General features: G+C 37.0%; 1 protein-coding gene across 2 annotated transcripts in view; it reads left to right on the plus strand.

The window, feature by feature from the left end:
* The window catches only part of LOC306873419 (rho GTPase-activating protein 6-like), a 38,619-nt gene that overhangs the window by 16,952 nt on the left and 3,820 nt on the right, over positions 1 to 17,847 (plus strand). For both annotated transcript variants that reach the window (XM_079422687.1, XM_079422688.1), the window contains exons 2-11: positions 2,160 to 2,316; positions 5,368 to 5,436; positions 9,066 to 9,346; positions 11,074 to 11,272; positions 12,404 to 12,459; positions 12,800 to 12,950; positions 13,124 to 13,272; positions 13,862 to 14,038; positions 14,485 to 14,573; positions 17,565 to 17,761. In XM_079422687.1, coding sequence (XP_079278813.1) covers positions 2,160 to 2,316; positions 5,368 to 5,436; positions 9,066 to 9,346; positions 11,074 to 11,272; positions 12,404 to 12,459; positions 12,800 to 12,950; positions 13,124 to 13,272; positions 13,862 to 14,038; positions 14,485 to 14,573; positions 17,565 to 17,761 — 1,525 coding nt within the window. The remainder of the gene's footprint in view (positions 1 to 2,159; positions 2,317 to 5,367; positions 5,437 to 9,065; positions 9,347 to 11,073; positions 11,273 to 12,403; positions 12,460 to 12,799; positions 12,951 to 13,123; positions 13,273 to 13,861; positions 14,039 to 14,484; positions 14,574 to 17,564; positions 17,762 to 17,847) is intronic.

Below are 17,847 nucleotides of genomic sequence, written 5' to 3' on the forward strand. Positions count from 1 at the left end.
GTTTAAAATGCCCATTTCGTGTGCGTATCCTGGGTGTTTTAATATTAAAAAGCCTACTGACTCGGTACTTCCGCCTACCTCAACCGTGACCTTTTCCACGTAATTGCGTATTACGTGACGTCACGAACGCGCATCACAGAACAGAGCAAGGCGAGCATTTGTGCTTATAAAACTTAAACTTTTTTATTTATTTTTGAAATGACCGATCGTTTCGCTAGATAAGACCCTTATTCATCGTTTGGTATCGTTTAAAGCCCTTTGAAGCTGCACTGAAACTGTCATTTGGACCTTGAACCGTTTGGGTCCCAATGAAGTCCATTATATGGAGAAATGTTTTCATCAAAAACCTTAATTTCTTTTCGACTGAAGAAAGAAAGACATGGACATCTTGGATGACATGGGGGTGAGTAAATTATCAGCAAAAGTTTTTTTAAAAGTGAACTAATCCTTTAATGTTTGAGTTTACAATGATAGCTCAGAATACATAGCATAAAGAGATGCTTTCAGTCACACCAGTTTCTACATACATATGAAATACTGGTATCAACAAGGTGTTTGATGGATCTCATGTTGTTTTCACTGATCTCTATTATCATCCAAATAAACAAAGCACAACCTGTGACCTCTATCCTTTATTTGACACTGGTTGGCATCTTGCGTGACCACAACTTGAGTGGAAAGTGACCTCCCACATGGACACAAGGAAACAGATTACAGACACACTCCTGCTTTCAATTAAACCCTAGTAAGATGACAACACACACACATTTGTTTAAGCAGTGAAAGACCGGGGCTTTACAACCGCAGAATCAGGCTAAATGGCCTGTCATTAATTACTCACCCTCATATCGTTTCAAACCTGTAAGACCTTTGTTCGTCTTCGGAAAACAAATTAAGATATTTTTGATGAAATCCTAGCGCTTTCTGACCGTCCATAAACAGCAACGCAACTACCATGTTCAAGGCCCAGAAACTGCAGCTTGTTTGCAAAGAAAGGAACACACATATGCGTTGTGGTATTGTCGTGAACACACATCGAATTCTAACACGGAAGAGAAGAATTTGTTGAATAAAGTTGTTGTATTCTCCTTGCTTTATAAAATTAAAAAGTTTAATCACTGATGTCACAAGGACTATTTCAATGATGTCCTTACTACATTTCTGGGCCTTGAACGTGCAGGGTCAGAAAGCTCTTGGATTTAATAAAAAATATCTTAATTTGTGTTCAGAAGATGAACAAAGGTCTTACGGGTTTGAAACGATATGAGTGAGTAATTAATGACACAATTTTCATTTTTGGGTGAACTATCCCTTTAAGTGTACTTTAAAACGTGATACATTAAAATTGGATATGTACACTTTCAGGATGATATCTTTCAGTAAAAGAGGACAAGACATTATATTCTGATGTTTTTCTAGCATTATTCAAATAAGCAATGAGGTTGATCAGCAGCAAAATTCCTTTCAGTAACTGTTTTGGCTTTCGGTTCTTCTCATTGTCATCACATCAGATGTGCCAACACATATGACTACACACAGGATGTATGCTGTCAGAGGAATTACATTAGGTCAAAAATTTACATTAGGTCAAAAATGTCCTCTAGCTATTGTATGTTTACCCAATACAGTGCTGCTGCCAAGTCTAAAAGTAGCCACCCTTGAATCCAAATTAAACCGAGAATCTCAAATAGTGTTTTTCTCATATAACATGTTTTAAGTAGTTAGACCTTTAGGCTTTTTGTGTTTTTAGTAACCCAGACAGGGCCTTTTAGGGCATGTTTATCCAGATGTGTTCCTATTAGGGAGATATATCTAAAACTATGAATGTCTAAAAATCTCTCTTAAGGACTGTTGTGAGTGATTTCACACCTTTTAACCCCAGCTTTTGCTGCACAATATTTGATGGTCGGTTTGTAAGAGGTGTGCAAAAACACTTTAACTGCAGTATATCAATTTCAGCAGGGTAAATCCTGCTCTTGGCAATACACCTTGCTGCAGAATTCCAGCTCTGATCAAACACATGTGAATCAGCTTCCCTTTAAAATCATAACCAGGTTTGATCGAGCTGGTCCGCAACCAAACTCTGCAAAAAGGCCTGTTGAGACTAATGCGTTCACTGTTTCACTTCTGCTTTCTTTTTCTTTCTTTCTCTTTCTCAGGGTGACCATACGTGGGCCACCATGCTGGGGCAGAGTGTGAGGCTTCAGCCGGTTTCCATCCAAAGCCTCTCAGAGCTGGAAAGAGCACGTCTGCAGGAGGTGGCCCTTTACCACTTGGAAAGAAGGGACCTGGACTTTAAGATCAGCATCCCTAGAGGTACACTTCCTTGTTGAAATATCTTGTTTTGTGATGACTGGTAACCATGCATGACAGAAGTAGTGCATAGATTTAAATACTAAGTGATAAATCGCTTTACATATAATAATCATATCTAGTCACAGTCTAGATATCATTATTTCAGACAGATGCTTATCGAATTCCCAAGAAATACATGCAAATATCACAACCCAGTCAATTCAGAGAGATTTCTGAGGGATTTCCCATAGTAAATCTAACAGATAAGACTTCTGAGAGGTGAAAGTGAGATTTGTGAGATGGAGTACATGTCATACCAACAGAACATCTGAATTGTTGCACGCCAGTATTGGGGTCATGACCCAGAAATAGGTTCCAGGTCACTTCGTCATAGACAGCAAAGGGAAAAAAAAATCTCTGAATCCAATGAATAAAATGTAATCAACCATATTATCTTGCATGGTTATAAATAGACTTATCTCTCTCTATTATATGCATATCTTTTGTTGTTTATGCCAAAGACTGTGTCTCCAGTCAATGTATTTTAAAACCAATTCATCTGTCACTTGGTGGAAGCTTCCAAATTAGGCAAACGCCAACATGGACAGATTGCGTGACATGTCCTTATCCCTGATATCCAAGAACAAAACTGTGTGAAAAATAAGACAGTACCACTTAGCCCAGTATTTGTTCCATGTGTTTGCCTTCTGCTGACGTTTATGCAATTCTAAAATTATCATTCGTAATGTTGTTGAGCCTTTGCAGCTCATTGGACTTATACATTTCATAAAACATTTTGATAACACTTTAGAATAGGGAAAACTTATTCGTTAAATAAACATTAATAATTAACAAAACCACCCCTGTTTATTATTTGATAATGTGAGATGGGATTCTATTATCACGTGAGAGTCCCCTTATGTCCCACCATGGAAAACCACATTGTTTTATGGGAAGTGGTATTCCCAGCACGTACAAGCAGCTCCACATGGTCAGATCAGAGAAGGTCATCCTCTGTTCTCTATAGTGGAGTTTTCAACCACTCATCTGTGAGAAGACCTCAGCCGGCACTTTAGCTGACCCATGGGGAAGCAGCCACCACAATTTATGGGAATATTTACGGAACATTTTCCTCCCAAAGGAGAAATCTGTCAGATTGAGCCTGGTGGTTTACTCAGCCGCTCCTCTTGGAATTGTCATCAACGTGTTTGGCAGCTTTTTTTGGGGGAAGATAAATGTCCTTTGGAGAGTTAAATTAAACTTTGTGAAATGCACTTAAGCGAATTCAGAAAGCATGTCATGAGTGACTGACCTCTCTGTTTGGCTTTGGTTATTTTCTGGTTTGTTTGTGGTTATTTGAAAGTTAAGTACTGTAAACTTTCTGCATTTTGTCTGTAATATTGTGATTCCTAATCTTTGTAAACTCTAGCTGTATGCAGCCTGGAGCTGTTGGTTTGTTGCCTTTGTTTTGTTTTAGTCTCTTGCTTTATAAAAGTGGCTCCTTTATTTTGTTTTCAATCTCTGCTTTGGCCCGAAGAGATGATTTATTCCTGAATCAGGCTAATATCTCTGTTCATCGCACGCTCTCTGTTCATTCCCCTAATCATCCTCTTTCTGATGGGGGCTTTAGCCCATGATGTCTTGGCGTGTGGGGAGGGTTGGGGGCAGTTGCCATAGAAATAAACTCTCATTTCCTGCAGTCATGGGAATATGACCCCACCTAAAGCCCCTCTGCATGTGCTAAAACCCCTTTGGTTTTCTCTATCTCTCTGGACAACTCAACAGCATTTTCTTAACCTTTTTCCCCTCAGCTCAACAGCTCAGACCTCTTCTGATTCAAATTAGTAAAAATATGTCTGTAAGTTGAAGGCATAACAAAATGGAACCAACTTATCAGCATTTACAGAAAGGAAGAGGTTTGAGTGTAAACACGTCTATTGGTTTGAGTTTAAAATGTTGCAGTACTGTGGGGGAAGTTTTAACCTAGTAACAGGAACAGCTATTCATTACTTTTTTACTGTTCTCCTGAGGGCCGTATAGACAGAGTACACCAGAGTTAAGAAAACACATGGACAAAAGGTGTTTAGCTAAACATATTTTCAGCTCCAAATTTGGAAAGAATACTCTTTCTCTATAGCAAAAATTAAGGATAATTGTGGCTGTTTATCTGTAAAGGAAATGCTTCTGCTTCTAATTTTTATCTTACTCACAGCTTTCATTAATATAGGTTTTATATAGTGCTTGCTTTGCCAGCTCTGTGTCCATGCTTGGTGCTTAAGAGGTTTCACTTCACTATCAGCCATCTAAACGGAACAGTTTATTCTGGGAAAGGAAGACTTGTTGTTACATGCATCTGTTAAGGTGTTTGTGTTATGTGCCACTACCTATTTTACGTGTTGTAAGCATTAGATTTAGATTTTTATACAATACTGCTTAAAAGTTGAGTTATATTTTTTAAGAAATTAATACTTTTATTTGAGAAGTTACAGGGAAAACATTTAAAATGTTACAAAAATATATTTAAAATAAATGCTGTACATTGAACTTCCTGTTCATCAAAAAACCCTGAAAAAAAAAATGCATCATGGTTTCCACAAAAAATATTAAGCAGCACGGCAGTTTTCAACAATGATAATAATAATACATGTTTCTTGAGCATAAAATCAGCATACTACAATGATTTCTGAAAGATTATTTGACACTGCTTTCAGTAAAAATTCAGATTTGCCCTCTTTACATCTTAAAAATATTACAAATAGAAAACAGTTATTTTAAATTTTAATAACAGATGACTGTATCACTATTTGACTTGCTTTGGTGAGCACAAGGGGCTTTTAAAAATCCTTAACAACCCCAAACTTTTTTCTTTTCTTTATTTTTTTTTTTACAAAACCAGAATGCGAACTTGAAAACATATATCAATTCAACTTCCGCAACCCCAAACCTTTGAACGGTGGTGCATAGTTAAATTTAGCAACATTTTTAGAATTTATATTTTGTGTCATTATATATGTATTTTATAGATCTATACACAAAATCAACCATAATCCTGTTTTTTTTTTTTTTCTCCAGAGATTCGTAAGAGGAGGAAATCACTACGGAGAAAGTTTGACTCCTTCTCAAAAGAAAAGAAAGAGCGAGGTAAGAGATGTTTTTATTTCAATTTTCACATATCTTTAGATCTCATGCAACCTGCATGTGTATGACTAGAAAGACAATAGTTTAAGGTCTACCATCAGCCGTGTAGCTATGATACTGCATTAGCAAACTAGTCTGGCTCCATTCTACATAATTGCCATGTCTCAAGATAGATAAAAATCAAGTTCCACTTCCATTTAATTTATTTTTTTAACTTTTAAATAATCTCACATTATGGAAGCAAAATGGGTTGAGGGCGATGAATGCCTTGTTTGTCAGGCAGCATTCCTGAGCTCATGCAGTTTTGTAATCTTTGTTTAACAAACAACCAACAAGTTTAATGTCAGGTCTTCAAGTATTCTCTCTTAGAATATTTTAAACTACAAACAAATGCTAATGAAACTGCATTTCAAATTTCATCCAGATGTCAACTTATTTTTGTCAATTTATGTAACTTTGTCTTCATGACGTCATTGTTAAACCATTGCTACTGTACTAGCCTACTAATTGCCATTCTTTGGTGACGGTGGACCGAGAATAGAGACTTATTAAACGGCTGTTCGCTCAGTGGATCCTCTGACTCTGGTTGCCAGGGCTGTTTGGTGTGTCACAGTTCTTGCAAATCTCCCATAGGCCTTTAAGACACAAAGCTTTAAGACTTTAAGACGTAAGACAATTTTACATCCCATGTAGCTTTGCTTCTTTGCAATCTGTGCACCCCTGTGAATGCATGTTTCTATGTATTGTGTATTCATCTTTGTTTTTATCCTTTTGTAGGATCGTTTAAGAGGCTAAAATACTGGCTATGACTCACATACTGATACAATCTAAACGATTCTGAAACCATTCCCTCACACTGTATAATGTATAAACAGTAGAACTATGTTGTGTGAGGATACTCCACAAAGACTTAAGAGCTGTATTGATTTAACTGTATTTTAGAGTTTTATTTTTGATGTTATTTCACCATTCAAAAGTTTAGGGATGGTACAATTTAGTACTGTTTTTGAAAGAAATCTATTATGCCTTATCTTACCAATCCTGTATTTATTCGAACAAAAATATAGTAAAACAGTAATATTGTGAAAGATAATTACAATTTTAAATTTTAAACATTTAATTTACTCCTGTGATGGCAAAACTGAATTTTCAGCATTAGTTTCTCCAGTCTCCATGATCCTACAGAAGTCGATGCTAATATGCACATTTCTTCTTATTATCAATGTTTAACACAATGCTTTTTTTGTGTGGAAACCATGATGCATTTTTTCAGGATTCTTTGATGCATAGAAATTTCAAAAAGACTTTACTGTGACTTTTGATAAGTTTAATGCATCCTCACTGAACAAAAGTAGCAATTGCTTTCTACAAATAAATAATAATGAAAAGCCTTACTGACCCCACACTTTTGGTATATGTTAAAAACATTATAATATTGGGTGACACTTTATTTTGATGGTCCCTTTTGAACATTGTGTCTACAATAAGTAACTTTGCACCTACATGTCAACTAACTCTCAATAGAGTATTAGTAGACTGTCTGATTAATATCTGCTAACTCTTTATTATGATTTTGTCCCAAAAGACATTCTATTGAATAGAAGTAACTTTGCAAGTACATGTCAACTTATTCTAACCCTAACCCTACCAGTCTACTAACACGCTAATGAGAGTTAGATATGTAGGTGCAATGCTACTTATCGTCATCAGAATGTGTTAAAAGGACTATCAAAATAAAGTGAAACCAAATAGGGTGTTCATTTATATAATAATAAACTCATTAGTGCTGAATCAGTATTTAACTTTGCTCTAAGAGCTCAGACTGATCTCAGAGCGGCTCCGAAGGTTGCCGGAGCTAAAGCAGCACTGATTCCTGAATCAGTCGGATTTGTTTGGCCATGTTTCTGGAGTTCAGCCAAACGCCTGCCACCTGCAACCACAGTCAGGCGCTTGTCTCCAGTATGTGCGTCAGCTCAAGGGAGCGGGCGGGGAGGGCTGAATGAAGGACTAGGGGTGGATGGTGATAGGGTAGAGGGAGGAATTTATTTAAAGAGGACTCAATCCCCATATCCATCCAGCTTATCGGAGCACTAGCAGCTAGTGGACCAGACTAACCTGACCCTCCACTAGACCTTTAAGCCCTGGGGCAGAGATAGGAGAAAAGGGTTTGTGAGGAGGGGAAGGAGGAGAGAGGACGACAAGACTGCTTTGCTTTTGTGTTGCTTTGGCAGCCAAAACAGATTAGACCTAACCTCAGTGTAGTCTCGTTAGGGTGTTAAAGATGCTATTTAAAAGTGTGCGCTTTACGTATACATCATGTCTTTGTTCCTCCACATCTACATAAATAGTATTTCAATTACATTTTAGCTGCTTTAGAAGAACATGTTAAATAAAGCTTTCTTAGATGTAAAGCATGAAAGATCCAGTAGAAGAGTTATAAGAGAATACATATTATGTTTTAATTAGTTCTGAAATCATTTAATTAAGAAAACTGTTAACCCTCTAAGAGGCTTACTTATAGATACACAAGAGAAGCAAACTTGTAACAGTTGCTTATATATATTTTTGTTTTATTTATGTATGTATGTATGTATATTTATTTATTTACATTCCCAAATAAGTTTAAGCAGTATGTGCCATATGTAGAACAGAGCTCTCTAGATTTAATCCCTGTGGGCAGATAAAGATGTTTTTCTCCTTTGCACGAGAAAAGCAAACACATGAGATCACTTACTGAACAGCACAGGAAGAGTGCATTGAGATACTGATCATATTAAAGCTGAAGATATGTCTGAAGCATTATAGTCTTCATATGACACTTTCAAGTCATGTAAAAATTGGAGGTGCAGTATCATTTACAATCTAAAAACAAAAACAAGCCACAGGAGACAATCAAATATTCACTTAAAAATGAAAAACTGAAGGACAGTTCATGTAAAAATGAAAATTCTGTCATTATTTAATCATTCGCAACCTGTATGACTCTCTTGAAAAATCTGGCCCCATGTCTCTTCATATTATAGGTGAAAATAATAGATATCACTATACTTTCCCAGCTGATTAATAACAGTACATTTAGACAATTGTTAATACTAATTTTATAATAAAATGGGGATGTTTAGTATATGTATATGTGTTATTGAAATGGAGATTTCTGTAAGTGCAGGAGAAAAAAACTCATTTTCAGAAAACTGCTTTTAAAGATATGTATTGTAATTTAAATCTACATACGCAAATAAATCAAGTGTAATAAAATAAACTATAAAATGTGTATTTTGGATGTTTTTCTTTTTCACTAGTCTGAAAGAAGAAAAGTTATCAAAACTGACCTAAAAAAAGGTTAGGATAGGACTTTTTAGGAATTGGAGGTTTTTGTGATGACATTTGATATTATATGCAGAGTCACTGTTTACTGAAATAAAGAATAATTTTGTCATGTTTCACACACTCCCTTCCTGAAATGTAGTGTAAGACTAGTCCAAAAACTTAACAAGCACTGTATGTGACATATAAGCTTTGGAAACTATAGACACTAAATATCAAAATCTACCTATATAATTCAAATGAATTAAATAGTCCATAAGCCTACTCTCAAGGTCATTTGTTTGTTAACTGTTTGGATTCCTCCATAGAGTCTGCGCCCAAAGCATTCGGTATCCCGCTCTCCCAGGTAATCGCAAACGACCGGGCATACAAGCAACGGCAGGATGCCCTGAAAGAGAGCCGACGGGACTGTCTGGACCTGGAGGCCAGTGTTCTTCACTTCCGTGCCGAGAAATGGCAGCACAATGGAAACCGGCCGCTGGGCAATACAGCCTTCTCACCTGATGCTGCCTCCTCACCAGCACTGGAGGCCCACAGCAAACCTCCCTCATCAGCGTTCATGGACAACACCTCACGCACACACAGACGGGTCAGTTCACATTATCTTTAAAACTATACCAACATCCTCATCAACAAGTCTTCTGAAAGCTGCGGTATGTATGTTTAAGATGATTTTGATCTAGTAATCAGGAGCTGATTATTAAAACACAGAACCCAGGGCACGTTGAATTTCTAACCCAAAAAAACATCTGCAATTCATTACATATAACATCACATGCATCACGTTAGGCCTGACAGCATACATGACAACACAGTTAAGTGTGGGCTGTTGCTTTGAGAGACATCTCATACGTGAGCAAATAAAAGAAGAGGACGCTATCTACGCAAATATAAATCAGAGCCAATAAAAACTCATTGCTATCACTAACCTGGCATCATTTCATTCTAAGAACTGACCACGGTCAAGTGCTGATATGATACATTTCACAGATAAACTCCTGGCTGAGGCTTCTAAACCCAATTTGAGCACACACAAAAAAAAAGGCAAAAGGAGATAATTCACTGAACTGATCTTATTTACTCTGTCAGGAATAAACTTGATTCAGAAATCCAAAAAAAGACAGGAATGCTTTATGGAGTATGGAGTCAAAACATCAGATATTTCTTGTTTTTTTGTAAAACAGACATGTATACTCTGGAAATGGTAGCTAAGAAGTTATAATGGTACAAATTTAATTTCAAGAATTTCAATTAAAATTAAAATATTTAAAATAAATAAAATATACCATTCTAATTCATTTTAATTAAAATATTAAAATAAAACATGTCATTAAAATGAACAATCAATGAATTTATATTGTATCATTTTCTGATCATGCAGGCTTTCAGATTCATGCTTAGCAAAGATTATGATCATTCAAAACCAAAAAACAATAAACATTAATTGATTGTTCATTTTAATGACAAATAATATTTGTCTTTTTTATTATTTGTCTATTTTAATTAAAATTAGAATAGTATATTTTATTTATTTAGCAGTCATGTTTAGCAAAGATTATTACTAGCATATGATCATTCAAAACCAAAAACTTTTTAATCAGAGTTTATTAACTTTGCAACACTGACACTGAACAGCATTTACTCAACATAGAACTTAATTAAGCTGAAATAATGACACTATTGTCTTCTGTAGAACTGCTTATAGCTGAAATTGAAGTGGTTTTATACTTGAACTTTACAACATTTACATTGTTACAGCTGCTTTGAAACAATCTCTATTGTAATAACTGTTTGTTATAACTGAGCCAGACAGCAGTAGCAGCAGTCAGCGTGGTTCAGGTTATTGTTTGATGCCGTATGGGTGATTTCCATACCTCTCTCAGTGTGACTGGAGACAACATCCCTATGGGTGGCTACATATCAGCAGGAGAGAATGAGATTTACGTCTGTCTCCATTCTCTCCGCCCAAACATGGAGAGAGAAAGAGAACAGATTACGGGGTTATTCAGTCATCGTGTTGACATCTGAAAAGCTTTCATGGAAATCTGTTTACATTTATTTTGTACACATAGCATTTATTGTGTTCAGATTTTTCTCACTGGCTTTGAGCTCTTTTCTGACCAGTGTGAAAGTGTTTTAGGTGTTTATCTGTTTTAGTAGTTAATTGTAATTGGAACAGGCTTTCACTGAAATTGATGTTGTCTATTGTTTAAGCCTACATACACCGCAAACCTTCATTCATCAGTGACTATTGGCTATCCTATCCTATCTAAACTATCTTTTATGTCTCTCTTCCCACCTCTTTCTCTCTGTCAGGGAGGGATGTCTGTGGACTCCATCTCTGATATGGTTGAGAGTCAGTCCCGACTACTTGAAGCTCTGCAGCTCTCTCACCCTAATGAGCTGGAGTTGAAAAAGGCTGCTGGTCGCACACAGGCCAAACTCAGTCTCAATCCCATCTACAGACAAGTTCCCCGAGTGGTAGAGCGCTGCTGTAACCACATTGACACCTACGGTGAGTTGCAAACACTACAGCACATGTCCAGTCTTTTTATTTTAAAACTGGCACAGAAAGTTGAACTGAAATTTGAAATGGATTGGCAGGCAAAGAATTGCAATTGAAAGTAGTTTGAAACAGTAGGGAAATTTCACATTGTTCAGTTGGTCATGGTTATCTATATGTATAGGACATTTTTATGACTCCTTCTGAATCTCTAACCGATTAAACATTACCGTAAATAAAGTTGAATTAAGTAACCATCAAAGTAAAACATTTTTTTGACATACAGCACCACAAAATATCTTGCAAATTGTTTTCGTGCCGTTTGGACGTATTAAATTAGAGTGTTTAGGGAAATAAAGTGTTTTTTCACCTTGGTCTATAAAATAAAAATGTATTAATTAAATACAATAAAATGTACAAATTAAATTCTAAATTCTATATGTGGCATTAGGTGACATACTATTAAACTACAATGAAACTGGTCAAATATATATGCACACAATACATACAAATATATACCCTTTAAAATATAAATATTTAAATATATACCCTAATAAAAAAGTTACATATTTAAAATGCATTTGTTTTATACTAAGTATAGTTCAAATGCATTAACATATTTAGTGACATATTGCTCAGGACGTACTAATTAAAATCTTTATGTGGAGTACTACTTTAGCATAAAATGTGTTTTAATGTCGCTATTGATGAGGATTTTATGATCTTTGAATAATATCTGTCTGATCTTTAAAGTGTACCTGAAGTATACTTGCAATAGTTCCACTTTAGCTCAATCAAATATACTTCAGTAGATCTTTAGTTGGACTTCAGCATCATAGTTGTCAATTCCAATATTTCCAGTTTGATTATAATTGCATTCTCAATTTAGTTCTCAATTTAATACTGGATGTAAAGCCAAATACTTTTGCGAATTTAGTTCTTTCCCTGAAATATCAGTAAACTAATTTGAATACATCCTCAGGCTAATAGCTCATAACACTCCCTGGTTCGGGTTGCAAACAGAAGGTCACTCAGATGAGACACCACTCAAAAAACACCAAAATAGATATGAAATCAGGGCAATGATATATGAGCCCAGCACGTTTACTATCTCTCTCTCTCTCTCTCTCTCTCTCTCTCTAGGGTTACAAACTTTGGGGATTTTCCGTGTAGGCAGCTCCAAAAAAAGAGTCCGTCAAGTAAGTTTGTCAGTTCTAGCTGCTCTCTAGAGCCAGTTTAGGCCACATCTTTTCTCTTTCACGTGTGGCATGCGCCCCCTGTCTTTCATAATGATTCTAGAAACACACTACTGACAGTATAACACTGGCATACTGTTTAATCCTGTTCAGTGAATGTTTTAGATACTGATCTTAGCATGCACAGTGTCTTGTTTTCAAAGCTGACCTAAGAGTGACTGTGATTTTTATGTATATATTATACTGTGTTTGTACGGGTACGGGATACATGGGATACTTGAGTCTCATGTGCAGTGGCAGTTTGTTTGATGTTTTATCCTGCTGTGTCCTTGTGTGTTTTCAGCTGCGCGAGGACTTTGACATGGGGATAGATGTCACGTTAGACGAAGAGCACAGCGTTCATGATGTGGCTGCATTATTGAAGGAGTTTCTGAGGGACATGCCGGACCCCCTGTTACCACGAGAACTCTACCGGGCCTTCCTGCACGCTAACCGTATGAGCTTACAATTACAGAGACAGGCATTCACAAATCATTTAACATTTATATTATTACACAGGAATCAGGATACACAATTAAACGGTGTAATATCCAACACACTTCTCATTATTGTATCAGGTGTTATGAACTATGCTCACCTTACAAGATGTTTTGTGTTTGTCCGACAGTGTTAAGGGGGGCAGATCAGTTGACATACCTGCAGCAGTTGTTGTACTTGTTGCCACCCTGTAATTGTGACACCCTGCTGAGGCTCTTGACGCTTCTTCATACAGTACAGCAGAATGCAAACAGCTCCACTGGACCAAATCAGCAGGAGGTATGAACTGGGTTTTGCCATGGCAAGCAGTCCCCACCACTTTATAAGAGCCTTTATAATGTATAAAAAATGACAGTGATGTTTATCTCATACAGAAGAGTGGTTGAGCAATTTTCTTTAATGTGTTATAATGAGTGGTGATATCAGAGCTAGATATTATTTTATTCATTTTTAAATTAAAGTATGTTCATTTTTTTCTGCAATTTGTAATTAGTGAATATCAATCATGGTCTCTTTTGCACACAGCTCTCTGAAAGCAAATTAACCAGGTTCCCATTTAAATCCCAATTTAATTTATATACACATTATTGTTCTAAGTGCTTTGTTGCATCAGCATGTTTGTATGCAAGGAATCTTTGTGAAAAAAAAAATTCCAGAAAAAAACTAGTTTAGATATTTGCTTTAGGTTTTTGCTTTTGTGTAAACCAACAAGCCATTATTGTGTAACTGACAGTGCCAGATTTAATAATGGTGATGCTAAACAAAATATATGACAACCCCACCATAAAAGACTGTCACAAATGGTGCAATCAAATGTTTAAAATCAAATCAAAATCCTGACCTGTTTTTAAATTGGTGTTGTGATTAGATCTCGGGTAATAAGATGACGGCAGCAAACCTGGCAGTGATCTTTGGGCCCAATCTCCTGCAGAAAGAGAGAGGATCAGAGAGAGAGCTCAGCCCTCAAGCTCTGGGCATAGAAGACAGCACTGCTGTTATCTCCGTCGCCCTGATGCTCATCCAGAACCACCAACATCTCTTCACGGTGGGAGCTGCAGAATGATAGACAGTAGAGAGTGAATACCATTAAATTAATAGGTCATTTAAAAAAATTAAAATTACATTCCAAACACTCGAGACTTTCTTTTGTCTATATGGAGCACAAAAGGAGAAACTTGTTTCTCTGCTCTTTTCCATGCTAAGGAGACTGAAGCTTTCATATTCAAAAGGCCACCAGCACAGAATTTCTTCTTTTGTGTTCCATGGAAGAAAGTTATGTGTATAAATGATGAAAGAACTTTCATTTCTGGGTACGCTAGTTATTTTTTTAGGGAAAAAAACAATGGATAAAATCTTAGGCGTGCATATGATACATATGTTATAACTTTGTATGCACAGAGCTTGAAAGATGACTTTGTTGAATTCTTCTTAAGTATTCATATTCTAATAGAGGGAGCATTAGCTGAGTGAGTGGTTTTATTTCGTCTGCAGGTGTCTGCTGAGCTGCAGCAGGAGGTGCTCATGAGCCTCATTCAGACAGACCCTGATGTCATTGACTATCTGCTGCGTAGGAAACTCAGGTCAGATTTCTGACTGATAATACCCGTCTAATACCATGGCAGACGTGGCCTAATGGATAGAGAGTTGGACTTGTAACCTGAAGGTTGTGGGTTCAAGTCTCAGGTCCAGGGATTGTAGGTGGGGGAGTAACCGACACTCTCTCCACCCTCAATATATACCACAACCAATACTGAACAACCAATACCACGACTGAGGTGAGACCCTTGAGCATGGCACCAAACCCCCAACTGCTCCCCGCAGCATTGGCTGCCCACTGCTCCGGGTGTATGTTCACTACTGTGTGTACACTTGGATGGGTTAAATGCAGAGCACAAATTCTGAGTATGGGTCACTATACTTGGCCACACACCACTTCTCTTTCCTAATACAACAATCATATATAATGAATATGTGGGAATATGGGATTTTATTTGAAAAGTGTGATTTTATTTTCTCAAGGTGATTTTTTTTTTTTCTTTAAATTGTAACTTTTAAAGACAGACAAGATTGGTATGTAATTTCCATCGGTGTGCATTATTTTTGTTGACTGTGGAATTCTTGGTGTAAAAACCATATTTCCCTTGATTCTACAAATCTCCACCAGTTGGACAAACAAATCACTTCAAAATAGCTTCTTTGTGCCCACCCAATCCCATGAAATTTATAAAAAATCCCACTGTACTTATAAAGTTGTTGAATAATATTTCCAAGTCCAAGCGCCCACTATCTCAACAGCCGTTTATGAGCACAATTCATTTATAGCACAGCTTTTAAAAAGTCACGGCACTACAATCTCAGGATCACCAATATTTTATGATTCATAAAAGATGAATCAATGTCTGACCAAATGACATTTTGTTATGGAGATCAATTTTAGGATCATGATTTTGTGGCAAGCGTATATTGTCATCAGTGTTGGGTGTAACGCGTTACTAAGTAACGCGTTTCTGTAATTAAATTACTTATCCACTGAAAAAGTAAAGTAAGGGATTACTGTTCATTTTTAGGTAATTTAATTACAGTTACTTATAAAGTACTTGCGTTACATACAGTAAATAATTTCAACAGTTCTAAAAGCAATATTGAATTTGAAATCTAAATTTACCGTCTAAAGATATTGAATGCAGCGGCTTTAACCCTCCGCGTGCGGGTGCGTTCACTTTCAGATTTTCCTGATTCACAGAGAAACCTTAAATACTCAAATCAGGGCCGGCACCAAGAGGGGGCATTCGCGGGCAGAGTTACGGTGCCCCCCACTTTCCATCCTCTCCCCTTCTTGCTGAACGTGATCGTTTCGAAAGCGAAAGTGAAACCGGTAAAACAGCGCACATAAGAAAGCGATTGCACGCTTTAGCGAGCGTCAGAAACTGCACGCAATCACAGATTGCACGCTTCCCATCCCACCCCGAACCCCCCCAGCCACCACCACCACCACCCGCCACACACACACACAAAACGTGATTTGTGCCCCCCCCCAGAAATTCAAATGCCCCTCTGATGGAGGTGCCCTGGCGCCGGCTCTGACTCAGATACATATAAGGCTAAAATCAATAGAATCTAAAAATCTTGAAGTGTCTACTTGACACTTGAACGAATTCAAATTAAAAACTAATGCTTCTGATTATGCAATCCGTATGAAACTAAAGCAAGGTACAGTCTTTCCCGTGTCTGAGCTCATTATATGCAGTCACCTGCGCGCATATGCCCTCACCTAGATAGAAAAAAAAAAGTAAAATATTAAGAAAAAAAAATAATCTAATATTCATCATTTTTGAAAGAAGACCTGCTATGAGAAATTTACCTCATAAGAACAGCGCGATCTGACATTATTCAGCAGAGAAGATAATTTCTGTAATTTATTCTTTCAGTTAACGTGTTATTTTGACATAAACCTGTACAGATTTTACTAGTTGGGTTTTTCCTGAACATCTTGCCAAACTGAAATGTATTGTTTAACTTTTAAGCCTTTTTGTTATTCAGATATTTTGCAGAGTATTTCTATTTGTTAACCAAAGGTGGTTACATTTTTTTCATAAAAATGTTTAAGTATTACAGTTGTTTTAAAGCTAAAAGGCTAAAATATTATATGTTTGACTCGAATTGAAAGAATATAGAGTTTAATTTCTATTAAGGTTTATAGGGATTTTAAGATGTAGCCTAATTAGCGATTTGAATAATTAAGTTACTTATTGAGTAACTAAGTTACTTTTCAGATAGAGTAATTAGTAAAGTAATTTAAATACAATATTGATGAAGTAATTAGTAACTGTAATTAATTACTTTTTGAAAGTAACTTACCCAACACTGATTGTCATTGATGTTGTTTGATATCTGATAGATCTTCAGACACACTGATGCATGAGGTCAGACTTGACAAGCGAGTCAGTTTGTCTATGCTCTCAAACTACATATTTGTTATGCATATACTACATACAAGGGGAAGTTGTGGCCTAATGGTTAGAGAGTTGGCCTTGTAATCCAAAGGTTGCGGGTTCGAGTCTCAGGCTGGCAGGAATTGTAGGTGGGGGGAGTGAATGTCCAGCGCTCTCTCCACCCTCAATACCACGACTGAGGAGCCCTTGAGCAAGGCACCAAACCCCCAACTGCTCCCCGGGCGCTGCAGCATAAAATGGCTGCCCACTGCTCCGGGTGTGTGTTCACGGTGTGTGTGTGTGTTCACTGCTGTGTGTGTGCACTTTGGATGGGTTAAATGCAGAGCACGAATTCCGAGTATGGGTCACCATACTTGGCTGAATGTCACTTCACTTCACTTCACTTCAATGAGTGTAAATTTTTACATTTTTAAAATTTTAGATACAATTGTATACTTTATCTTTGCCTATTCAAAGGACACTTTAAAAAGGGTTATGTTTACATGGTTAATGGGTTAATTACCCTAAATTAAAGGCTGCCATTTTAAACTCATGTTTAATGTGCCTGATTACAGAGGCGAAAGGACAATAATTGCTACTGTCCAAACACTAATATTCATCTCTCCATTGTGACAGCAGTAGTAGCAGCCTGACGATGGAGACGGACTCCGGTGGAAGGAGGGACACACAGGCATCTCTGGACTCTGTGGGTCAGTCCAGTGATGACCTTTCATCCCTGGAGCCACTGTGTCCGCTTTACCCAGAGACATCTGTGATAGGAAGTCTGAGCAGTGAGGTCTTCCTCAATATTCTTCATCTTAACACCAACAGGAAGCGTGAGTAGTACAGCGTTCCTCACAATGACGCAGTAGTTAGACTGGTAATAATATCTATTACCTCCTTTTTAGAGATAATTATGTCT

Source organism: Barbus barbus (assembly GCF_936440315.1).
Source record: "Barbus barbus genome assembly, chromosome: 1".
In the NCBI taxonomy this organism is placed as follows: Eukaryota; Metazoa; Chordata; class Actinopteri; order Cypriniformes; family Cyprinidae; genus Barbus; species Barbus barbus.